The following is a 25737-nucleotide window of genomic DNA, read 5'->3' on the forward strand; positions in this document are numbered from 1 at the left end:
TTACGCTTCCAGTTTGAGTGCCATGCTTCTGTTTTGCGTGTTACACTGAGGTCTGTCGGATTTTGCGTTTTTTGCGGCTCTTTTTGTTTTGTGTTTGTGACTGCATGCAACCCAGTCCAGCTGCTGATGGATTGATTGCGTGACTGCAGGACATTGGTTACTGTTTTCATTTTATGGGTCAATGGCCTCATTAGATAGTAAAATTCATGCTCAAATGCTGTTTTAGGGGTTGTTTTTAAAAGCCTGGAACGGATTTATCCTATTACTTTCAACGTGAAAGCGTGCCTTGGTTTTGGAACGGTTTGAGAACCAAGGTACCACTGTACTCCGATTTCAAGGAAAATTAGCAAAGCGTTCCACACATCGATGTTAGGAGTTTGAGGTCAGAGAATCCTAGAGTTGTAAGAGCTGGAATGGGTCATCTAGTTCAAGCCCCTTGCGATGCAGGAATCTTTTGCCCAATGTGTGTCTCGAACTCACGACCCTGAGATAGTGTCTTGTGCTCTTATTGACTGAAGCAGCTCTCGATCTGCTCTTCGAGAGTAAAAGGCATTTTAACCAACAGAACCAAAATCAGAGGGGACTCAAAGTAGCGGAAACAAGGAAGCCCCGGGCCACAGCCATCTCCTCTATTGACCAAGGCAGTAGCGTTTCTTGCTTTCACAATTTCAGGGTGTTTTACGGGTTTTTAAAAAATCTAGCGAATCAAAACCATACAAAGCAGCCCCTTTCATTTTCTCATGCGCGTACAAATTTCGAGACCCGACCTCTTTGCTGAGCTGAAATGCCAACGTTTTAATCCTTCGGTAGAAAATTCCAGAATCACGAGTTAAAAGGCACATTTCCTCTTCAACAAAAACGAAACAAAAAAAACGGGTAAAGACTTCTTCCCCCTTCCTCTTCGCAGGCAACCCCCCCCTTTTTTTTTACATATATATATTTACACAATTTTGAATTAATTATAAATATCCATAGAAAAAAAATAATAAGCTGACAAAAAAGGAAGTTGGTTAGAAAGTGCCAACCAGGAAGGGGAAGAGATTTTCCATTTTTAAAAATACAATCAATAGAACAAAAAAAACAGCATAATAATTTAGTTTTTTTAAAAAGTAGTTGTTACATATTAAGTTTTCCTGACAAAATGGAGGGTGTGAGGGTACAGCGGTTTGTATCTCCTTCAAGGGAGTCTCACTGCCCTGGGAAATACAGATTTACTTTTTGGGGAAAAAAACAATTAAACCACCATAAAATAACCACATAACAATTCTGAGATATTCCTATTTGAGGGGGGAGGGGAAGTAGCCCCAACTTGAGCAACCCTCCAATTCTTTCCTGAGTTTTTAAGCCCCCCCCCCCCCCCGCCCAACCCAACTCCTTTCAGGAAACGAACCCTAAAAGCAGGCTGCCGGGATTCGCTTATGGCTACTAAAATCTTTAAGCGGCAACGCACGATTGCGATGGGGAAACGAGAATGTGGTCTCCGCCCTCGAGAGCACTACAAATCGGGATGGAAATTCCGGTGAAAACCAAATCCCTCCTGCTGCCTGCAAAACAGCGCATTTGCATAGTTTCTTTCTCTTTTTGCATAATTGCTTCATTCCTCTGCCTTCTGGCCGGGGGGGGGGGGGGGTGGGAATCGGGGGACACTGGAGACACTGGAGCTGCCTTGCAAATCTTCCTATCTTTCCTTTACTTCCCCACCCGCGCCTTCCTTCTAGATCCCCATCTTTCCTTGCGAGAGTCGAGGTCTAGAAATTTCATTTTTTTAAAATGACGGGGAGGGAGGGGACCGATAATCAGAATATATGAAGTAGCAGGCGTTGTGAAACCGTGGCGATCCTCTGAGCGCTGTGGATCTGGGTGGGCGATGTGGAGAGACCCCCCACCCCATGGGCGATTCCGTCTCGCCAAGAGAGAGGGGAGCGGAGGGGCAACTGCAGCAGCAGTAAAGGAAAGTTGTTCCGGAGGGAGGAGGAAAAAGACAACTATTAAAGAGCTACATGCCTCCAGCCACAAAGGAGGAAGCCCACGGCCCCTGACAGCGCTCAGGGAAGCTCCACGAGGGCTAGAGCCTTGCCTAGGCATTTTCAAAAACTCACAAGTGAAAGCAGGTGCCAGAAGACAGCTTGGATTGTTACTGGGACGAGGTAGGGGGTGACATATATATGCCTCCTTGGGAGAAGGTGAGGGGTTTTTAATTTAAGAAGTGGAGGTAGGGGCGTTTCTGACGGGGAGAAAAAAACAAGGAGTGGGCTGTTGCAAACCACTTGCATAAATGCGAATAAACCAGGAAGGGAAAGAGCTCTTCTCCAGCCACAAGGCTCCATCCCTGCATAGATCATCTGGAGCCCTGAGCTGGGTTGTTATGGGATATAACAGCTTCAAGATACCCTGCAGACTTTTTTGGGGGCGGGTGGAGAAACCAGCTTCCCCACGTTTTCCCCTCCATACGGAAACGGTGCTAGTTTTCTCCGAAGAAGGAGAGCAATGTTCTCAGGGGGGTAATCGGAAAAATCGTGGTTTGCAAATAAATTCAGAGTTGACCTATCCTCACGTTTGGCAGCCCCTGAGCTGGAACCCCACTTGCCGAAATAAAAATCCTGACGGGTGACCTCTGCCCTCGCTTGGGCCTGACGGGACCTTCTTTTGGGCTGAGCGGATCGAGCCTCTCTTCCTCGTCCACCGTGAGCCGAGAGTTTAATGCTGTCCTGGCAAATCCGCCCTCTCCTTCCCTCCCCACAGTACAAGGGAATAAAAATGACCGCAACTCAGAGAAATTCTGCACGCTTTTGCACAGCTATTACTATTTAGATGCTCTCGCTAGGACGAGCCTTGCTTAGCTACTCCGCTAACCCCTGTGTTTTTTGCACTACAATTCCCATAGGTGCCTGGCCGTGAGATGCCAGGCGCTGATGGGAACTGTAGTCCAAGCAGGCCGGGAGTAGGCGCTGAGCCTCAGGCACGGGAAAACAGGGAGGACCAAAGAAATTCTGCCATCCACAAGGTCTAGAAACTTGCAAGGCAATTCCCCGCCCCCTTTTTTGCTCAGAACCAGAAGCGTGCAGGGCTGTGCAGCGTCACTCGAACTCTGCACCTGTGCAAAACAACCCGCCGGGGGGGGGGGGAACCAGGTTGGGACCACCCGGAAAGCTTCTGTCGTGGTGGGTTCGAATGGCGCGCCTCTCCGATCTCACTGGGTAGAACGTGGGGAGGAGAGAGAGGAATATAAAGATCCCAACTTTTCCAAACTCAGTAGTTTGCAGAGGGGCAAAGGGGGGGGGGTGGAGTGCAGCCTGGAGGGGGGGGCGGTTCGAAGAGACCTACAACCTTGTTCTTGCCCCCTCTCGCTCCCGGTTTAGGCGCCGCTACACCTCCCACTGACCCCCGCCCAAAAAAAACCTCCACTTTTACGGATCTATAGAGATATATATAAAAAAAAATCAGTACAGAGGGTGACTGTATAATTATATATAAATAAAACTTCTCCTGTTTTCGCTCCCGCTCCGAACTCTCTGCCCCGCCATCCCTGTTTTGAAAAAAAGACAGAGGAGTGGTCCGTTCCAAACCTTAAACCCTCGCCACCCCTTTCCGCACCCCCTTGGGCTGGGTGGGGGGAAAGGGGTGTCCCTGCCACGCCACGCCCGACGCTCCTTGCTGGCCGCTCAGCTGCCGCCGTCCTCGTAGAACGTGGGGAAGGGCTGCCCCGGGTGGTACTGAATGACGCTCTGCCTCCCTTGGGCGCTGTCCTCGGGCCCCACGTTGAGCGAGCTCAACATCTCTTCCAGTAGCTCCTTGTAGTTGATGTCCGGGTCGGGCAGGGAGAAGCTGTCTGGGGGCGGCGGGGCGGCGGCAGCGGCGTGGGCCTGGGGGGCCGGCGAGGGTTCGTGCTGGGCAGGGGAGCCGCCCAGGGGCAGGCCTCCCGCCGCCAGGGACGCCCCGTCAAAGGGCAGGGGGAAGTTGAAATGAAACGGAGGGCCGGGGGGCTGCGGTGGTGGCGGCGGCGGCGGCGCAGCAACCTCGGTCCAGAAGTCCGGGATCCCGTCGCTGGCGGGACTGTAGGTCAGGTCCAAGACTTCGTCCTGGGGCAGGAAGCTGGTGCCCGGCGTGGGCGGTCGGTCGAGGGGGAGCAGCGCGTAGGGCAGGCCGGGCCCCGCGGAGGCTGCTGCCAGCAAAGCCTGGCTCTGCTTCTGTTTAACGCTGGTGTCCATTTGCTTGAGCTCCTTCAACACCTGCTGGACGCAGTTTTCCGGGATCTTGATACCTGTGGGAGGGGGGAGAGAGGGGCGGGGTCAGTGGCCAGGAAGCTGGGCATCCGGGACCCCCCTTCCTCACTCACCTGGTCTATTCTCTTTCGCTCAAGACTTAAGCTCTCGTTTCACGCTCCCTCTCTCTTCCCCACCCCTGTTTGTTCCTTCTCTAGATTGTTTTTCTTTTGTCCCGGTGCATTGCACAAAAGATGCTTTGCACTGGGCGTGAACCTTGGATAAGCGTCAATAAAAATAGCTTCGTGTTTTTATCAAACGCCCTCCTGTCAGGTGCCAAGGAGATAAAGAACTACACACACAAAAAAAAACCCCTATGGTTTTCCCAGTAGTGATGTACAGTGGTGCCTCGCAAGACGAAATTAATTTGTTCTGCGAGTTTCTTCGTCTTGCGGATTTTTCATCTTGCGAAGCAAGCCCATAGGGAAAATCGTCTTGCGAAGCAACTCAAAAAACGAAAAACCCTTTCGTCTTGTGCTTTTTTCGTCTTGCGAGGCATTCGTCTTGCGAGGTACCACTGTATGGAAGTGAGAGCTGGACCATAAAAAAGCTGATCACCGAAGAGTGGATGCTTTTGAATTATGCTGCTGGAGGAGACTCTGGAGAGTCCCATGGACTGCAAGAAGATCAAACCTCTCCATTCTGAAGGAAACCAGCCCTGAGTGCTCACTGGAAGGACAGATCCTGAAGCTGAGGCTCCAAGACTTTGGCCACGTCATGAGAAGAGAAGACTCCCTGGAAAAGACCCTGATGTTGGGAAAGATGGAGGGCACAAGGAGAAGGGGACGACAGAGGACGAGATAGTGGGACAGTGTTCTCGAAGCTACCAGCATGAGTTTGACCAAACTGCGGGAGGCAGTGGAAGACAGGAGTGCCTGGCGTGCTCTGGTCCAGGGGGTCACGAAGAGTCGGAAACAACTAAACAACTAAACAACAACAACAAATGACTATTGGTCTTTGCAGAGCCGATATCCCTGGATCAAGTCCATTGGTTTCGCCCAACTAAACAAATTGTTTTCCCTGGGCTCCGAATGAACATGCAATTGCGCCTCGCTGAGTTATCGCTTTCCTTGCCGGGTCGTGCAAAATGCAACTTTGAAGAAATGTTTTTATATATATATATATATATATATATATATATATATATATATATATATATATTTGCTTTCGTAGATTTTCACGGGTATAGGAATGCAGGTTTTGGTGTCCTCGGGTGTCTTCCCGTGTAAAAGTTGGGGTGTCTAGGCGACGTTTCGACGAGGTCTCACTCGTCATCTTCAGGCTGGTGCTTTCGGCTTCTTGTTACTGGAACAGAGCAGGATCTCAGTGTTTGAGTTCCTATAAATACTGTTGAGGGGTGAGGTGTATAGCCTCCAATGTTCTGGGCCGAGAGGAAGTTCCCAGGCTAGTGTGCCTTTTCTTCTTTTGTTCCTTAGTTGCTTGAGGGATATCTTGAGTGATTTCTTGAGTGATATCCTGAGTACCACTTAGGTGGGTCATTAGGTGTGGATTAGTTGCTAAAGCCTTTGTGTCTTGACCTCTTGAACTTTGTGAAGAGTTTTTCTGAGAAGATGGCTGTAGTTGTGCTCTGGCTTGGCTTCGTGTATAGGGGCGAGCTGTGGTTTTGTGGCCTGTGCCAGCCAGATCTGTGTTCAAGAGGTCAAGACACAAAGGCTTTAGCAACTAATCCACACCTAATGACCCACCTAAGTGGTACTCAGGATATCACTCAAGAAATCACTCAAGATATCCCTCAAGCAACTAAGGAACAAAAGAAGAAAAGGCACACTAGCCTGGGAACTTCCTCTCGGCCCAGAACATTGGAGGCTATACACCACACCCCTCAACAGTATTTATAGGAACTCAAACACTGAGATCCTGCTCTGTTCCAGTAACAAGAAGCCGAAAGCACCAGCCTGAAGATGACGAGTGAGACCTCGTCGAAACGTCGCCTAGACACCCCAACTTTTACACGGGAAGACACCCGAGGACACCAAAACCTGCATACCTATACCCGTGAAAATCTACGAAAGCAAATATATATGTTTATATATATATATATATATGGCAGGCTTGCTGGGCGACAGGGTTCGAGTTGATGGGACCGAAGGGGCTGCATTCACCACCACCCCCCCGGCAAAGGTTGGGGAAACCGCTGATCTAAACGCCAAAACCCCCAGCATTTCCTCACCGACTTGCTTCTTCTTTTCCTTGGTCTTGAGGCGGACGATCTGCAGGTAGCTGGTGTTTGTGATGTCGGCCATGACGCTGGCGATCCTGCTCCAGACTCTCAAGAGCGCCCCGCACAGCATGTGGTAATGACGCAGACGCGTCCCCTGATGGCATTCTTTCCCTTCCTGAACCACCTTGCAGTTCCGGTTCCTGGAGGGTTTTAATTTTTTAGGACAGGGGAGGAGGAAGAGAAGAGGGTCAGTCATTCACACGGGAAATTGGGGAACGGCAAGGAGTGTCGGATTACGGTCTGGGAGAGAACACGCAGCGGAATTTGCCTGCCATTGTAATAAAGCAGCGTTTCCGAGCATGATTCAAAGTGTTGGTGCTGACTTTTAAAGCCCCAAACGGCCCTGTGTCCCTGAAGAAGTGTCTCCACCCCCTTCGTCCATCCTGGACGCTGAGGTCCAGCTCTGAGGGCCTTCTGGTGGTTTCCTCCCTGTGAGAAGTGAGGTTACAGGGAACCAGGCAGAGGGCCTTCTCGGTGGTGGCACCCTCCCAACAGATGTCAAGGAGATAAAGAACTGCACAACTTTTAGAAGACATCTGAAGGCAGCCCTGTACAGGGAAGTTTTCAATGTTTGATGTTTGATTTTATATAGAGTCGTACCTCGGGTTAAGTACTTAATTCATTCCAGAGGTCCGTTCTTAACCTGAAACTGTTCCTAACCCGAAGCACCACTTTAGCTAATAGGGCCTCCTGCTGCCGCTGCGCCGCTGGAGTACGATTTCTGTTCTCATCCTGAAGCAAAGTTCTTAACCTGAAGCACTATTTCTGGGTTAGCAGAGTCTGTAACCTGAAGCGTATGTAACCCGAAGCGTATGTAACCTGAGGTACCACTGTATGCTGTAAGCATATCTCGGCTGCGGAAACTCAGCCTGATGGGCAGGATATCAATAATAAAATTACCATCATTATTATTTGATCACTTACAGTTTCTGGAGATCAGAGACTTTATTTACGAAACAACGATTTATGGGATGAGTAAAGATGAAAGAGACAAAAGATCTTGTCTCATGATCAATAGGACTCTGCACCTGATGTCTAGATGATATTATTATTATTATTATTATTATTATTATTATTATTATTATTATTATTATTTATTAGATTGTTCGCAAGGCGCCTCAGCTATAACCATGGTTTGTTTAGCATGATTAGGTGTGAACCAGGCCAAGAAGGAGCTGGCAGCAAAACCACGCTCCGGACTCGCTAGAATTATAGACTTGGTGGAATTCCTACGATGCAGAATTCACAGCTAAGCAAGTGGGGCAGGCAGGTGGGGGCTTGGCCGAGGTTTGTGAGGCTGTTCCCCATTTGATCCGAAGGGCAGGCCTCCCTCACAAGGGACTTACCACACGGCGTGGTTGCAGTGCTCCAACGAAAAAGCGTAGCTGCTCTCCCAGTGCTCTTTGGCTTCTTCCGGCAACACCTGAGGGAAAAGCAAAGCAAGGGAGACCGTGAATCACAGAGCCATGGGCATGGGAGGCACCTCAACGTTCATCTAGTCCAGCCCCAACCACAGCTAGAGAAGCCCTGGCAAGTGGAAGTCCAAATTCTGTTCAAAAAAGCTGCTATGAAAAAGAGGCCGCCACCTTTCCAAGGTCAGCTGTTCCACTGTTGAACAGCTCTCACCCTCAGAAAGTTCTTCCTAATGTTTCAGCTGGTTCTAAGTTGCTTTGGGCTGCCCTGGGTAAGATAAGGTAAAGGTAAAGGGACTCCTGACCATTAGGTCCAGTCGCGGCCGACTCTGGGGTTGCGGCGCTCATCTCGCTTTACTGGCCGAGGGAGCCAGCGTCCAGCTTCCGGGTCATGTGGCCAGCAGGACTAAGCCGCTTCTGGCGAACAGCGCATGGAAACGCCGGAGCGATACCTATTTATCTACTTGCACTTGACATGCTTTTGAACTGCTAGGTTGGCAGGAGCAGGGACCGAGCAACGGGAGCTCACCCCGTCATTGCAGGGATTCGAACCGCCGACCTTATGATCGGCAAGTCCTAGGCTCTGTGGTTTAACCCACAGCACCACCTGTGGCAGGTGAGATAAAGCAACTAACAAATGTTAATAATAATAATAATAATAATAATAATAATAATAATAATAATAATAATAAAGGCAGGAACTCCTTTCTTGTCATTTGAATCCACTGGTTCAGGCCATGCCCCCTGGGGCAACAGGGAAAAAAGCTCGCTCCAGCCTTTCAAATACAGCGGTAGCTTGGTTCTCAAACTTAATCCGTTCTGGAAGTCCGTTCCAAAACCAAGGCGCTCTTTCTCATAGAAAGTAATGCAAAACGCAGGCTTCCTCAAACTCGGCCCTCCAGATGTTTTTGGCCTACAACTCCCATGATCCCTAGCTAGCAGGTCAAGGATGATGGGAAATGTAAGCTCAAAACATCTGGAGCGCTGAGGTTGAGGAAGCGTGATCTAACGAGACCAGCAATCCATAAAAAGAAAGCAATAAACCGTGTACTGCAGTCACACAATCAATCAGTAGCTGAACACACAGTCACCAGAACAAAACAAAAAATAACACAAAAATGCAAAACGAACAGCGAAAACAGATAGACCTCAGTGTAACACTCACAACGGAAGTGTGGCACTCAAATCAGAAGCGTAACACTCAAAACGGAGCGCGTTCGGCTTCCGAAAAAAGTTCGCAAACCAGAACACTTACTTCCAAGTTTGCAGTGTTTGGGTTCCAGGTTGTTTGAGTACCAAGCAATTTGAGAACCAAGATACCGCTGTATTTGAAAATGGCTATTCTATCTCCTCTCGGTCTCCTCTTTTTTAGGATAAACACACCCAGCTCCTTCAACCGTTCCTCATCAGGCTTGGCTTCCAGATCACACCCTCCAGCTTCTCGATATCCTTCTAAAATTGTGGTGCCCACAACTGGACACAGTATTCCAGGTGCGGTCTGACCAAGGCAGAATAGAGTGGGACAATCCCTTCCCTGGGACACTAAACGTCTGTTGATGCAGCCTAGAATAAGGTAAAGGTAAAGGGACCCCTGACCATTAGGTCCAGTCATGGCCGACTCGTGTTGTGGCGCTCATCTCGCTTTATTGGCCAAGGGAGCCGGCGTACAGCTTCCGGGTCATGTGGCCAGCAGGACTAAGCCGCTTCTGGCGAACCAGAGCAGCGCATGGAAACGCCGTTTACCTTCCCGCCAGAGTGGTACCTATTGATTTACTTGCACTTTGACGTGCTTTCGAACTGCTAGGTTGACAGGAGCAGGGACCGAGCAACGGGAGCTCACCCCGTCGCGGGGATTCGAACCACCGACCTTCTGATCGGCAAGTCCTAGGCTCTGTGGTTTAACCCACAGTGCCACCCGCGTCCCTTGCACCCTAGAATCGCCTTGGCTATTTTTTCGCTGCTGCATCACGCAATTGACTCAAATTCAGCTTGCGGTGTGCTAAGACCACTGGGTCCTTTTCCCCCACATCCTGCTATCGAACCAGATGTTTTCCCCACCCAGAGGAGAACCCGGCAGTGACTTCCGGCCAGACTCACCTGTCGGTACTTCTTGAGGAGACTCTCCAAGGTCTCCAGCTGGCTGTTCTTGCGGATGTTCGGCTTGTAGAGGCTGAAGTATCTTCCTTTGCTCTGCTCAGCCAGGACGCAGGTGTACTGCTGGCCTCTGATCTGCAAAAGGCAGCCGGGAAAGTTTTGGGGGGGGTCAACATTTGGACAGGAAGCACGGCTTCTTATACAGACACACCCCGTATTTCGGCCCGATCTGGAGTCCCTCTCTAGGACACACATACACCCATAATGAAGAAATCACTGCTGGGAGTGAGCGCCCGACTCGCTCTGCTTTCCTCCTCCCTCCTCAGTCCCTATTTCCTTTCGTATCGTGGCTATGAGGTCGGAAGTCTGTGGGCTTACACTCTGTGTGTGTGTGTGTTTAATTAAATTTTCTGTTTGACATTTTAGAATACTCATTGAAACAACCTTAAAACATCAACGACTTCCCTTCTCTTTCCACGGTTCATTTTGAATGCCATAAATCCCTGCATATTTTACATAAAATAAATCATTCTTTATTCTATTATTACATCCATCAAAACTTATTTACCCTGTTGAATTTATCTTAATGCTGCCAGTGTTTTCAAGTGTACACAATTCACCCCCCATAAATTCAATAAACGTTTTCCAATCTTATATAAACATATGTTCTTCTTGTTCTCTTATTCTATATGCTAGGTCCGCAAGCTGTGCATATTCCATCAGTTTTAAGCTGCCATTCTTCTTTGGTTGGGACCTCGCTCATTCTCCTTTTCGGGACTAACAAAACAAGGGCTGCAGTAGAGGCATACATTGAAAGCTTCCCTAAACAGGGCTGCCTTCAGATGTCTTCTAAAAGTCTGCTAGTTGTTGTTCTCTTTGACATCTGGTGGGAGGGAGTTCCACAGGGTGGGTGTCAGTACCGAAAAGGCCCTCCGCCTGGTTCCCTGTAGGGCTTTCAAGGTCAGCACTGACACTTTGAATTGTGCTCGGAAACATACTGGAGCCAATGTAGGCCTTTCAGGACTGGTGTTATGTGGTCTCGGTGGGCGCTCCCAGTCACCAGTCTAGCTGCCGCATTCTGGATTAATTGTAATTTCCAGGTCACCTTCAAAGGTAGCCCCACGTAGAGCTCATTGCAGTAGTCCAAGCGGGAGATAACCAGAGCATGCACCACTCTGGCCAGACAGTCTGCGGGCAGGGAGGGTCTCATCCTGCGTACCAGATGGAGCTGGTGGACAGCTGCCCTGGACACAGAATTGACCTGTGCCTCCATGGACAGCTAGGAGTCCAAAATGACCCCCAGGCTGTGCACCTGGTCCTTCGGGGGCACAGTGACCCCATTCAGGACCAGGGAGCAGAGGACCTAATGCAACCCTCCTTTAGCCTCTCTGCCTAGCTCCTGGCCCTCCTCTCCCGATACCGCATCTCTCATTCGCCTTGCTCAGCATCCAGAGAGGAATCTCCTGCCTGGAAATGTTTCCCCAGATTCTGGAAAAGCCTCTCTCTCGCCTGAACAGAGGTGTGAGCGAGAGAGGGTGCCAAGAAGCTAGCCTGCTGCTTGGAGGGGAGACTGGAAACACTCCTGTTACATCTCCGACATCTTCGCCCTTAAGCAACCTCACCTTATAAGACAGGTAGAAGCCATCCTGAGGACCCGTGAGTTGCAGGGATTTCTCGTAGGCCTCTTCCCACTTCAGGCCTCTGTCGACACTGATCTAACGTGGGGAGGAAAGGAAGAATTACAAGGGCACAAGGAGGGAGGGGTTTTGCAGCCGTTGCAGGAGGAAAGAGTCCTTTGTCCGAGCTCCAGGCTCAGTTAATAATAATAATAATAGTAGTAGTAGTAGTAATAATAATAATAAAATTTTATTTATACCCCGCCCTCCCCAGCCAAGACCAGGCTCCGGGCGGCTAACAACCAATAATAAAAACAAGTTGATTAAAATACAATGTAAAAGATTAAGATATAATATTAAAACAATTAGGGAGCAATCTCATAGGAGGAGAAAGGAAAAGAAAAAGGGGGAGGGAATCAAACTGATTCTGAGCCAAAGGCCCGGTGGAACAACTCTGTCTTACAGGCCCTGCGGAAAGAGATCAGATCCCGCAGGGCCCTGGTCTCAAGAGAGAGTTAAGTGGCTCAAAGGTAGCTCCGGTCCTGATTTATTAGAATTGCAGAGCTGGAAAGGGACCGTGGGGGTCATCTAGCTCCACCCACTGCAACGCAGGATTCTTTTGCCCGACGTGGGGCTCGAACCCGCAACCTTGAGGATCAAAGAGCCTCCTGCTCTGCCGACGCAGCCGTATCTGTGCTGTGAGAAGGCAGGATGTGAAGCCTCTGGGAAATAAATAAATAAAGGGCTTCCCACGGCCAGGGATGAGTCGCTGCGCTCACTGGGCCTTACTCTCCTGTGCAGATCTTGCTTTTGCTAATGAAGAGTTAACCCTCGGTGTGCTTTCCTGCTGCCACCAAGGCAGGCGGGACTTTTTGCAGAACCCCTTCCCTGTCCAGAGAGGACCGGGCGTGTTGTTGTCGTGACGATAAAATGGGAGAGGGGGGGACGGACAGAAGAGGCAGTTTACGAAGATGGGAATTTTCTGCCCTGCATTCTTTTCTTTTTTAAAAATATAATTTTTTATTAGTTTTTTTAACATATCATGTTCAACAGTAATTAAACATACTTTTACATCTTATTCAAATTTTTGACTTCCATCAATCCTGTCTGAAATTTTCCCATCTATCCTCCCTATTACATTTCAAACTCATAACCAATATCTCTATCTTTTTATACTTTGTAACACTTTGTATATTTCTCCTTACAAAACTTCTTGTAATCCTACGAGCGTAATTCATATACTTCTTCCAATCTTCTGTAAATCTCTGGTCCCGCATTCTTACCTTGTAGAAGACCACCTGCCCGTCCTGCGGGTGCCCTGGGGTCAGGAAAACCTCCTTGCTCTCTTCGTAGATCTCGTCGATGCCGGGGGCCAGGTCTGGCGGGGAGAGAAAGAGGGGAAGATGTAGAAAGCCCTGCGCTGGACAGAACCCGCTCCCCTGCCATGTCACGCCAGGGGGGAGAGTTTCCCGTCTAACGCTGCCCGCCGCTCCTGCCAGCAGCTGTGTAGAAACTGAGAAAGACTCCCCTCCCTCACCCTTTGCACAAAGCACACTGCCCCTCTCCTCACTACAGGCGCAATCTACACATATTTTTAAAAAAAAAACACAGCAAAAATGCTTTTTTCTTAAAAACAGTTTTGAAAAATATATTGCGTTTGCCATTAGCTCACAAGCGCCATCTAGTGTCACATTTGTATAGTGCACTTAAAATGTTCTATTGGCAGCTGTATATCCACAATTCCTCCTCCTCACTCGTCCGGTTTCCTTATAACACTCAACGTTTCTCCATATTATTATGTGTTGTTATATATGTTGTAAGCCGCCCAGAATAGCTGGGGAAACGCAGCCAGATGGGTGGGGTATGAATAATATTATTATTATTATTATTAAGCCAACAAAAGACACGAGTAGATGACAGTACCTGACCTCAGGGCTCAGGCTGGGTGGGAGAAGGCTGTGGAAATTTAATCCACAGCAGCAAGAGGTCACTGCATACTGCTAATTCTTACAAGCTTTCGGGAAGGAGACAGGACTGCAATTATCTCGCTTTCAGGCCGTGGAAGCCGGCCTTTGTCCACAGACAGCTTTCCGGGTCATGTGGCTGGCATGACTATACCGCTTCTGGCGCAACGGGACACTGTGACAGAAACCAGAACGCACGGAAACGCCGTTTACCTTCCCGCCGGAGCGGTACCTATTTATCTACTTGCACTTTGAGGTGCTTTCGAACTGCTAGGTTGGCAGGATCTGGGACAGAGCAACGGGAGCTCACCCCATCGCGGGGATTTGAACCGCCGACCTTCTGATCGGCAAGCCCAAGAGGCTCCGTGGTTTAGACCACAGCGCCAACTGCGTCCCTTTTACCTAGATACAGTGGTACCTCGGGTTTAGAACTTAATTCGTTCCGGAGGTCTGTTCTTAACCTGAAACTGTTCTTAACCTGAGGTACCACTTTAGTTAATGGGGCCTCCCACTGCTGCTGTGCGATTTCTGTTCTCATCCTGAAGCAAAGTTCTTAACCTGAGGTACTACTACTACTACTACTACTAATAATAATAATAATAATAATAATTTTTATTAGGCATAGCAAACCACACATTATCAAACAGAACCTGCGGTACTATTTCTGGGTTAGCGGAGTCTGTAACCTGAAGCGTCTAACCTGAAGTGTCTGTAACCCGAGGTACCACTGTATAGGACATTCACCCAGTCCAGCAGAGCTTAACTGACGGAGGTAAAGGCTAAACTGGGGGCAGAGATCTGGGACCTCAGAAATCCTGTTATGGAGCATAGGGTTTTATTGGGGTGTGTGTCCTCAATTGCAGGGTGCTTACCCAGAATTCCCATGTCGTATTTGCCGTCCTTCTTGTCCCTCTCGATCAGGTAGTCAAAAGTGTCGCTGAAGTACTGGAAAAGGAGGTTCTGCTTGTGGACTTCCAAGCCCAGGATGCGGTTCAGGAACTTGCTGATAGAGCAATCTGTGGAAATAATAATAATAATAATAATAATAATAATAATAATTTTTTATTTATACCCCGCCCTCCCCAGCCAAGACCGGGCTCAGGGCGGCTAACAACCAATAATAAAAACAAGTTGATTAAAATGCAATTTAAAAGATTAAGATACAACATTAAAACAATTAGGGAGCAATCTCTTCATAGGAGGAGAAAGGAAAAAGAAAGAGGGGGAGGGAATCACACTGATTCTGAGCCAAAGGCCAGGTGGAACAACTCCGTCTTACAGGCCCTGCAGAAAGAAATCAGATCCTGCAGGGCCCTGGTCTCATGAGACAGCATTCCACCAGGCCGGAGCCACTGCTGAAAAGGCCCTGGCTCTGGTTGAGGCTAATCTAACTTCCTTAGGGCCCGGGACCTCTAGGGTGTTGTTATTTATGGACCTTGAGGCTCTCCGTGGGGCATACCGGGAGAGGCGGTCCCGTAGGTACGAGGGTCCTAGGCCGTGAAGGGCTTTAAAGGTCAAAACCAGCACCTTAAATCTGACCCTGTACTCCACCGGGAGCCAGTGCAGCTTGAAAAGCACTGGGTGAATATGCAACCATGGCAGAGACCCTGTGAGGAGCCTCGCTGCAGCATTCTGCACCCGCTGGAGTTTCTGGGTCAGCTTCAAGGGCAGCCCCGGGTAGAGCGAATTACAGTAGTCAAGCCTGGAGGTGACCATCGCATGGATCACTGTGGCCAGGTTGGGGCGGGAAAGGTAAGGGAAACGAAAAGCCGTCTTTCTCTCTCACACACATGCACACAACCCTTCGGAGAACTGGCTTGGTGGACCTGCCTCCCGCTTTGCAAAAAGTAGGCATGAAGAAGGGAGGTTTGGGGGCTGAGGCCACGGAAAACACACTTCCGTACTGGGGTTCAATATACTTTCAGACGCAAGCACAAAGGGAAGACGACGGGACAAATGGCTTCGTGTGTGGTGACAATAAACCACAGGGGGAAGGTTATTTTTCTGGAGATGAAGTGGATCTGAGACATTGCGCTGCAACGCCTCAAAAGGAAACCTAGCATGTGAATGTAGGGGGCTTCGCGCATTTGCTCTGTCTTTCAGAGTAACCTCTGCTTGACCACAGTGCCACCTGGTGTTACAGTTTTATAATGCATCTAAAATGCTGGGTTTTAGCTGAGTCCCTAGAGTCAGAAAGGACCCCAAGGGTCATCTAGTCTAACCCCCCGCAAACGCAGGAACCACAGCTGAGAAATCCCTCGCAGCCAGAAGCCTACCTTTTTCCACCGCCACGTAGCCGTACCGCATCTCTTTGCAGCCGATCCCAACCGAGAGGAGACTCAGCTTCATTTCTGGAGGGGAGCAGAGAGCAGCGTTAACCCTCTTATTGGCTTGCAAGCAAAAGGAAATAAATCTGAAGTCCGAAATGCCCCAAATGCAGACCACTTGCTCGACTGCACCTTCAAAAAACCCACTGGTTCCAAGTCACAAAAATGGAAAAGCCCAGTATCTTTTAAACACCTTGCAAAACTGTATCGAAAAATCAGAACTCCTATTAGAATAAACAAGATCCGTTTCAAGTACTGAAATACTAAATAAGATGGATAACAATGTGTAAAAGGAGAAAAAGGAGCATGAAATTAGGTTAAAGGTGTGTGAAAGAAAGTAATAGAAGTGGAAAGAAACTGCAATTGAGTAGATTGGAAGTCTAACACAAAGGTGGGGTGAGGGGTGGTGGATGGTGATGGGGAAAGGAATTATCTGTGGGATTGAGTGTAGGTATGTTTGAACACTTTTAAGGATTGTATGAAATGTATGTTTGTATGCTTGTATATTTGTAATATATGTGTATTAATGATGAATTATTTTAACAAGAAAAACAATTTAAAAAAATGAAAAAGCCCAGTGCTGGCGGTTGCGGCGACCCTTCCCAGTAGGTCTTGCCCCAGTGAGGCAAGTCCCCGCCTTCCCACCGCTCTCAAAAGCTCCTCCTGCTGGGTCCTCCCCCAGCAACCTGAGGCTCCGTCGTCTTGTCTCTCTCCGCTCTGCCCTCTTCACTCCTCTGCGTGTTCTGGGAGACCAGAGAGGAGCTTGAGACACCCAGGACTCTTCGCCAGCCTGACTGCTTCTTGGTCTCCCCCCTCTCCTGCCTTGGCTTCTGCCTCCGATTCTGGACTGCTCTCTGCCACCGACTCTCCCCGCTCACTAAGGCCTGTCGCCTCTTCTCCTTATGACACCTCCTTGCGGGATGTAATCCACTGGGAGCAGTCAAGTATAGCATTCCTTGCAATGCTAGAGAAGACATGCGAGGGAATGTTTGGTCCAGCCAGCCGAAACTTCCTTGTTCCTCCTGGCTAGAGCATCCTTCCTTTTGCATGTGATGGAAGGTGGGCGTGGCCTCACCTGTCCAGGTAACAAAAGGACGAGTCACGCAGCCCACCTCTCTCGTTCCTCTTTCCCATCTTCCTTTCGTCCTGTGAACTGCAGTAACCGCTAGCCTGAAGTCACTAGGTAAATATCCCTTATGGGGTAAACCTGTTTGTATATGTTTGAAACTGCCTGCCTTCAGGGATCACACTGTGCTCTGCCTAATCGCGAGTCAACTTCTTTTATTGACTCTGAGTAAGATTGTGGCGTGCTCGTTTCGGCACTGGCAGTTCGAAAGCACGTCAAAGTGCAAGTAGATAAATAGGTACCACTCCGGCGGGAAGGTAAACGCCGTTTCTGTGCGCTGCTCTGGTTCGCCAGAAGCGGCATAGTCCTGCTGGCCACATGACCCGGAAGCTGTACGCCGGCTCCCTCGGCCAGTAAAGCGAGATGAGCGCCACAATCCCAGAGTCGGTCACGACTGGACCTAATGGTCAGGGGTCCCTTTACCTAAGATTTGTGGCGTCTTTATTCTTTCAAGAGGGATTCAAGGGAACTTACCAGGAACGTACAATTCAATCTGAGACAGACTGAATTGTGTATTAGTGAGAGGCTCACAGGAGCCTGCAGCCAGCTGTCTGCTGTGCATGTAAAAAGGGGAATGTAAACTCTGATAAGCAAAGGAACTTGATAGCGCAAGTTAGGAAGGATATTAAAGGTAAAGGGTAAAGGGACCCCTGACCATTAGGTCCAGTCGTAGCCGACTCTGGGGTTGCGGCGCTCATCTCGCTTTATTGGCCGAGGGAGCCGGTGTACAGCTTCTGGGTCATGTGGCCAGCAGGACTAAGCCGCTTCTGGCGAACCAGAGCAGCGCACGGAAACGCCATTTACCTTCCCGCCGGAGTGGTACCTATTTATCTACTTGCACTTGACGTGCTTTCGAACTGCTAGGTGGGCAGGAGCAGGGACCGAGCAACGGGAGCTCACCCCATTATGGGGATTCGAACCGCCGACCTTCTAATCGGCAAGTCCTAGGCTCTGTGGTTTAACCCACAGCACCACCCGCGTCCCAGGAAGGATATTAATAAACAATATATCCTCTCCTGCCACAATGAACATCAATGAACATTCCCACACTCGTCCTCCTGATCTTCTCCCTCTGATCACTCATGATCGTCCCACTGCCAATCCCTGGTTCTGAGCCTTCTTCCCTAGAGCGGGGTCCCCCAGTTGATTCCTTCCAGCTTTCCTCTGCGTCTAGCCAGTCCACAACAGCTGCTCTGTCCCAAGAGGAAGGGGTTTCGAAGAGGCAGAGGCAGAACATCCCTACTTGCGGCTCGCGCCCTTAACCGCACCAGCTGAACCGTTTCCCTTTGTGCCCCAACAAACACCACCCAACCTGCATTCTCGCCTCCAGCTTCCTTACCGTGGAAGAAAGCAGCGTCTTCCCTCGGGTACCCCTTGGGCACGGGGACTTTGTTCTCTGTCTGGTTGTTGATGGTGTGCAGGACCTTGACGAGGGCTCGGGACCCGTACTGGGGAGGGGAAGGAGGGTGAAAAGGATCAGGTCCTGCGCAGGCATCGGAGTGCAACCCCCCCCCCCGTTGCCCCATCAAAATAAATAAATGAAACGCTTTGCAGCCCAGCAAATCAAGATTCTGCCCCAAGGAAAACTGTAATTCCATTGTGCGCTATTTGATCATTCATATGTAACATTGCTCTGTTTAGTACAGTGGTGCCTTGGTTCTCAACGCCTTGGTACTCAAACAACTTGGAACCCAAACGCAGCAAACCCGGAAGTAAGTGTTCCGGTTTGCAAACTTTTTTCGGAAGCCGAACATGCTCCGTTTTGAGTGTTATGCTTCCGTTCTGAGTGCCACACATCCGTTTAGAATGTTGCGCTGAGGTCTGTCTGTTTTTGCTATTTATTTTCCATGTTTTGCTTTTGCGGCTCTTTTTCGTTTTGTTTTTGTGACTGCTTGGAACCCACTTCAGCTACTGATGGATTGATTGTGTGACTGCAGTCCATTGTTTACTGCTTTCATTTTATGGATCAATGGTCCCGTTAGATAGTAAAATTCCTGTTAAACTGCTGTTTTAGGGGTTGTTTTTAAAAGTCTGGAACGAATTAATCCGTTTTGCATGACTTTCTATGGGGAAGTGTTCCTTGGTTTTGGAACACTTTGGTTTTGGAACGGACTTCTGGAACGGATTAATTTTGAGAACCAAGTACCACTGTACTCATTTTAGTCAGCCGGTAAAAGCTGCTTCCTGGGGTGTGGCTGTTGTCGCCTGCTGATAACTTCTAGGAGGTTGGTTATTTACTATTTCATTCTTTTTTAAAAATTTGAAAAACAAACAAACTGGTTTAGGAAAAGATAAAACAATGAAATGTAGAAAAACCACACAGCCATGCTTTAAAACACACATGAGCTAAAATGCTAAAACAGATTAAAGTTGGCTCAACTTTCAAGGCTTAAACACACGTTCCCCCTGTAACGGTGTCATGTAAAATTCCTCCCATAGCCTTTAAAGGGAGCCTCTGCCAACATGGTGACTTCGAGATGTAGAACCCAAAAAGTACAGAATCGTCTAGCCCAACCCTCTGCAGTGCAGCTGACGGCAGCCATTGGCGAAAACATCTGGGAGAGCTTCTGGGTTGGAGAAGGCTGCTTTATGGTGGCACGAGAGATTTTCTTGGACCAGCGCCCCGCACCCTTTCACTTCTTTCTCGACTTGCCGCTCACCTTATTCTCAAAGTTGTATTTGCTGAGGTCTCTGGATTCGGTCGCTCTCCTGTCTCCGTGAGTTAAGGCACCCTATTGAGAAGGGAAGAGAGAGAGAAAAGGAAAGGAAATACGTTGAATATTTTTGCAGTAGCCTAGCCTGGCAGTCCCACCTTCTCGCACAGACCTGGAGTGCTGCTGCTGCCAACCGCTGCCAGGTATGCCCACCAAGGTCCCCTCAAACCCTGGATCCGGTCCTTTACGTTTTCTCTGTTAACTTTCACGTATGTCTTATCCCCCAACACACACACACACACACACATCCAGCAGTGAAGAAAGGGGAAGAGACCAGGGCAACGTGGCTCTGAGGTTGCTTCAGTGAATTTGTGACCGAGACAGGACCTGAACCGGAGTACCTCCCAAAGTGAATCATAGAATCATAGAGTTGGAATAGACTACAAGGGCCATCGAGTCCAACCCCCTGCCAAGCAGGAAACACCATCAGAGCACTCCTGACATATGGTTGTCAAGCCTCTGCTTAAAGACCTCCAAAGAAGGAGACTCCACCACACTCCTTGGCAGCAAATTCCACTGTCGAACAGCTCTTACTGTCAGGAAGTTCTTCCTAATGTTTAGGTGGAATCTTCTTTCTTGTAGTTTGGATCCATTGCTCCGTGTCCGCTTCTCTGGAGCAGCAGAAAACAACCTTTCTCCCTCCTCTATGTGACATCCTTTTATATATTTGAACATGGCTATCATATCACCCCTTAACCTCCTCTTCTCCAGGCTAAACATGCCCAGCTCCCTTAGCCGTTCCTCATAAGGCATCGTTTCCAGGCATTTGACCATTTTGGTTGCCCTCCTCTGGACACGTTCCAGTTTGTCAGTGTCCTTCTTGAACTGTGGTGCCCAGTTCAAGAAGTGGGTCATTCTCTTAGCCACAAGGGCAGTGTTCGCTTCCAAGGGCCACATTACAGCCAGAGACAAAAGAGGGCAGGGCAGGAAATGTAAATTTCACTATTGCCTTTCCCATCCAAGGAAGGAAGAGGCTCACATTCCAGCTCAGCAGAAACACTTACGGCTGGAAAGAGCTGTGCCCTGGAGAGATTTCCAAGGGCGGGAGAGGGGCCTGCCCCCCCCCCCACTATGTACCGTATTTTTCACTCTATAAGACGCACCAGACCACAAGACGCACCTAGTTTTTGGAGGAGGAAAACAAGAAGAAAAAAAATTCCGAATCTCAGAAGCCAGAACAGCAAGAGGGATCGCTGCGCAGTGAAAGCAGCGATCCCTCTTGCTGTTCTGGCTTCTGGGATAGCTGCGCAGCCTGCATTCGCTCCGTAAGACGCACACACATTTCCCCTTACTTTTTAGGAGGGAAAAAGGGAGTCTCATAGAGCAAAAAATACGGTAGGTCTTTCCTGGTTCAAAGACATGGGGCCAAGGGGGCGGATGGACCCAGGAACCCTTCCGCAGAAGGGGCAAACCAAGACTTACAAGGCTCTCCAGGCGTTTGGCCACAATGGAAGCGAACCGTCTCTCGCCGGCCAGTTCGGAGATGAGGAAGATGTATTCCGGAGCAGAAACCTGGTTGGAGCGGTGCGTCCGACCTGGAAGGAAACCCCAAACAGGGAAGGTTAGCTCTCAACACCCCCTACAGCGAGGGGGGGGGGGCAGCCAGCGATGTAACACCCGGGCCGACCCAATTGGTTTGGGGACACAGCCGGAAAAGGCAGAGGCTATGTTCCAAAACATACAGTGAGCTTCCTGGCCAAGCGGGGAATCTGAGCTCTATCCACTAGAATGGTACCTTGGTCCTCAAAATCCGTTCTGAGAGCCCGTTCGACTCCCGAAACCTTTCGAAAACCAGGGCGCGGCTTCCAACTGGCTGCACTCAATCAGAAGCCGCAGGAGACGTTCAGCTTCCAAAAAACATCCGCAAACCGGAACGCTTTGAGGTGTTCGGGAGCCGATTTGTTTGGGAGCCAAGCCGTTCGAGAACCAAGGTACCACTGTATTTCCTACATAATCAAGTGATTTTTGAAGGAATAATTTCTTTTCCTGCTGAACGCAGGGCACCTTTGTTCCATTGTTAGAGGATTAAGAGATGAGCTTTCCATCAAGATCCTATCTGCCCATGTTTTAGCAGCAGGAGTGAGGGGCAGGCGGGGCTCGCCCACCTAGGAAGGGAGCACATCTAGGAGAAGGAAAGCTCTGATCCTAAACCTCCGCTGCCTTGCGGGATATCTACGGGAGAAGAAAAGTCTCAGGAGGAAAGCCTTCACAGATCTGGAGCAGAGTCCCTAAGGCGGTTGGGTGGCACCTTGTCCAACTCCTTCCGGCAACTCCAGCTGCCAGGTAAAGGTAAAGGGACCCCTGACCATTAGGTCCAGTCGTGGCCGACTCTGGGGTTGCGGCGCTCATCTTGCTTTACTGGCCGAGGGAGCCGGCGTACAGCTTCCGGGTCATGTGGCCAGCAGGACTAAGCCGCTTCTGGCGAACCAGAGCAGCGCACGGAAATGCCGTTTACCTTCCCGCAGGAGTGGTACCTATTTATCTTCTTGCACTTTGACGTGCTTTCGAACGGCTAGGTTGGTAGGAGCAGGGACCGAGCAACGGGAGCTCACTCCGTTGCGGGGATTCGATCCGCCGACCTTCTGATCGGCAAGTCGTAGGCTCTGTGGTTTAACCCACAGCGCCACCTGCTGCCAAGCTGGTGCCAAACATCTTGTTCTGCTTTCCTTTGGACCCGATCAGCGAGGTTGTCGCCAGGCAGCCCAGGACCTCCAGACACGCTGTCCAGGCTTGCACCCTAAGGAGGTCACTTTGGCACTGCACAAAACCACCGCCAGCCGTTGTTTCAGATTGGAGAAGCATTGAAACGAGAAACGAGCTTTCTTGGGCATCTGTGCTGTGCTTTGTGCTCACCGAACTGCTGGATGGCTCGATCGGCGCTCCAAGGCAGCTCTAACGTCATGTGGACGCGCCTCTTCTGATTCTTTACCCGTCTGTCCGCTTGGAGAGAAATCCCTGAGCTGGAGGCCTCGGATATTATTGCTATGAGCTGGGGGACAGAGAGAGGGAGAAACCAGGGGTGGGTGGGATGTGAGTATAAGTACAGTGGTACCTCGGTTTAAGTACTTAATTCGTTCCGGAGGTCCGTTCTTAACCTGAAACTGTTCTTAACCTGAAGCGCCACTTTCGCTAATGGGGCCTCCTGCTGCTGCCGCTGCCAAAGCACGATTTCTGTTCTCATCCTGAAGCAAAATTCTTAACCCGAGGTACTATTTCTGGGTTAGCGGAGCGGGACCACTGCAGCCTTAGCCCTCTGGGCTCATCTCTCCCCTCCCCTCGCTCCCCACCCACCCTGGCACCCTGCTTGCCCCGCCAAGCCCTGCCTGGCGCTCACTTTGTCTCCATTCATGAAACGCTCCTTCTCCTTGAGGTTGACGTGGTCGATGGAAAGGCATTGCTCAGCTCGCGACTCGAAGACGACGGAGCCGTCCGGCCGCCGCACCAGGCGCCCTTTGCGGCCGGTCATCTGCGTGAGCGAGGGGACAGAAAAGAAAAGGCTGTTATAGCTGGGAGGCCATTATTATTATCATCACCATCATCATCACCATTCTCATTATTACTATTCTCATTATTATTTATTGAATTTGTATACCGCCCTATACCTGGGGGTCTCAGGGCAGTTCACAGTATCAAGATATAAGACCACAAAATACACAATCAAGACAAAAACAACAACCCAATAGCCCCCCCCCCCCCAAAAAAACAACACATTTTAAAAGGGCACGGGATGTAAATCGGCTCAGATCAACCAAAGGCCTGGTTAAAAAGGAACGTTTTTGCCTGGCGCCTAAAAGTGTATAATGAAGGCGCCAGGTGAACTTTCCTAGGGAGAGCGTTCCACAGACGGGGAGCCACTGCAGGGAAGGCCCCGTTCTTGTGTTGCCACCCTCTGGACCTCTCGAGGAGGAGACACACGAAGGAGGGCCTCAGAAGATGATCTCAGGGTCTGGGTAGGTTTATATGGAAAGAGATGGTCCTTGAGGAATTGCGGTCTATTTAAGGCTTTATAGGTCAAAACCAGCAATTTGAATTGGGCCCGGAAACTAATCGGTACCCAGTGAGGTCAGACCAGGATTGGCGCAATATGCATAAACCATCTTGCCTGAATTTTGACTGCTGAATTCTGCACCGGCTGAAGTTTCCAGAGGCAGCCCTACGTAGAACGCACTGCAGTAATCTAACCCTTAGGTTACCAGAGCACAGGCCATCCCTGTCCAGATAGGGGCGTAGCTGGGCCACCAGCCAAAGATGATGGAAGGCACTCTGGGCAACTGAGGCCACCTGAGCCTCGAGCGACAACGAAGGATCCAGCTACGAACCGGCTCCTTCAGGGGAAGTGTGACCCCACCAAGAGCCAGCCATCTGGTCTAGGGAACCCCCCACTAACAGAGCCTCAGTCTAATCTGGATTGAGCTTCAGTCTGTTGACGCTCATCCAGCCCATTACCGAGGCAAGAGACTGGTCCACCATTCACATTATTATTGTCGTCGTGGGCCTGCTGCCACCTACCTCTGCCACGTGCTCCGGGCCCCCAAAGTGATCGATCAGTTCGTCCAAGGTGTTGAGAGGTAGTTCTTTGCCCAGCGCCTCCGCCTTGGCCAGGAGGTCCTGTTTCATCTTCTCGACGTTCTCCAGCATGACGGTGCCGTACAGCTCCTTCTGGGAGTTCTGCAAAGAGGTGTTGCCTGCGCAGAGAGAGAAGAAGTTTGTTTCTCCCTCTCTCCTGGTGGTAGAACTCGTGGGAACGCCCAAGGATGTGAAACTGTTGGGAGTATTTAGCATGGGGGGGGGGGGGAGGAAGGATTTCTCCATGCAGCTCAGAGTTAAACCATGGGCTACCTTTTACAAGGGGGCATAGCTGTCGACTTACAGATTTGAAAATAAGGGACCAGCAGCCTCGAAAATAAGGGATCAGCAGCCAAAATAAGGGATTTTCAGAGCACAGGTATGTTCGACTTCTGAGCCCCTCCGAGCCAAAGGCAGAAAGCCCAGCCAGCAGCCAAACGAAGCCTCAAGCGGTGGTTCCCACAGCGCAGCAACCCAGGAAAGGGGATGCAGCAAGGAAAACCACCGTCACCTCTCCGCTGGGAAGCGCTGAGCAAAGGCAATTTGATTGGCACAAGGCATGCAAGCTCCACCCCCCAGTCGTTCTTAGACTCCTTATTGGGTGAGCAACGCAGCCAAGCAACACAGTTGGAGCCTCCCTCCTCCCTGGCCGGCAGGGAGGGAGGGAGAGGAGCTGCTTCCTTTGAAACCCGGGAAATTGAAGGGACATCATCAATAAGGGACAGCAGCGGGACACGGCGCTGGGATAAGGGACTGTCCCGCCAAATAAGGGACGGTTGCCAGCTATGCAATGGGGCAGGGATTGGAGAGGGAAAAAACCTCTGCTGACGTTTGCTAAGGATCGGAAACTTCTTACGGAAACTTCTTGCATGAAGGAGAAAAGTAGCTTTGTGATGTAAGTGGGCATTATTGTCTTGGAAGATGTTTAGTAGGGCTAGTTCTGGGTTGACTTCTAATACTTGCGGAATTGGCTGGGTAAATCTGAAGCCTACTATACTAAATATCTTCTGGACGACAAGTCTAATGATATCACAGCGGCCGTGGCAAAGTTTCTTTCGTTAGTCATACATATCAAAGATCATTGTACTTAAGACTAAACAAGTATCGTCTATACTTCCTTCCCCGCTAGAGAGTCCTAGCAGCTGGGATTCAGAGCCTTATCCTCCGTGAAAATTCGTTTTAATCTTTTCCAAACTGTGCAACGCAACCGTTGTGGATTGCACCCTGTGGGCGACTCTGGTCCGTGAGTCTGCTCTGAGCAGGGCTGGCAGTAGGTACGATTAAGGTAAAGGTAAAGGGACCCCTGACCATTAGGTCCAGTCGTGACCCACTCTGGGGTTGCGGCGCTCATCTCGCTTTACTGGCTGAGGGAGCCGGCATACAGCTTCCGGGTCATGTGGCCAGCATGACTGAG

At 49.9% G+C, this 25737-nt stretch overlaps 1 protein-coding gene across 3 annotated transcripts in view; it reads right to left on the reverse strand.

The window, feature by feature from the left end:
- Nucleotides 1–770: 770 nt before the first annotated feature.
- Nucleotides 771–25737, reverse strand: part of SBNO2 (strawberry notch homolog 2) — a 108008-nt gene continuing 83041 nt past the window's right edge. For all 3 annotated transcript variants that reach the window (XM_028713313.2, XM_077921923.1, XM_028713315.2), the window contains 14 exons: nucleotides 24267–24442; nucleotides 23092–23223; nucleotides 22611–22746; nucleotides 21180–21292; nucleotides 19704–19775; nucleotides 18383–18491; nucleotides 15867–15941; nucleotides 14463–14606; nucleotides 12910–13004; nucleotides 11633–11725; nucleotides 10014–10145; nucleotides 7851–7927; nucleotides 6454–6644; nucleotides 771–4261 (listed from right to left, as the gene is read on the reverse strand). In XM_028713313.2, the coding sequence (XP_028569146.2) occupies nucleotides 3663–4261; nucleotides 6454–6644; nucleotides 7851–7927; nucleotides 10014–10145; nucleotides 11633–11725; nucleotides 12910–13004; nucleotides 14463–14606; nucleotides 15867–15941; nucleotides 18383–18491; nucleotides 19704–19775; nucleotides 21180–21292; nucleotides 22611–22746; nucleotides 23092–23223; nucleotides 24267–24442 (2144 nt within the window). In that variant the 3' untranslated portion in view covers nucleotides 771–3662. The remainder of the gene's footprint in view (nucleotides 4262–6453; nucleotides 6645–7850; nucleotides 7928–10013; nucleotides 10146–11632; nucleotides 11726–12909; nucleotides 13005–14462; nucleotides 14607–15866; nucleotides 15942–18382; nucleotides 18492–19703; nucleotides 19776–21179; nucleotides 21293–22610; nucleotides 22747–23091; nucleotides 23224–24266; nucleotides 24443–25737) is intronic.

Source organism: Podarcis muralis, chromosome 18, assembly GCF_964188315.1.
Source record: "Podarcis muralis chromosome 18, rPodMur119.hap1.1, whole genome shotgun sequence".
In the NCBI taxonomy this organism is placed as follows: domain Eukaryota; kingdom Metazoa; phylum Chordata; class Lepidosauria; order Squamata; family Lacertidae; genus Podarcis; species Podarcis muralis.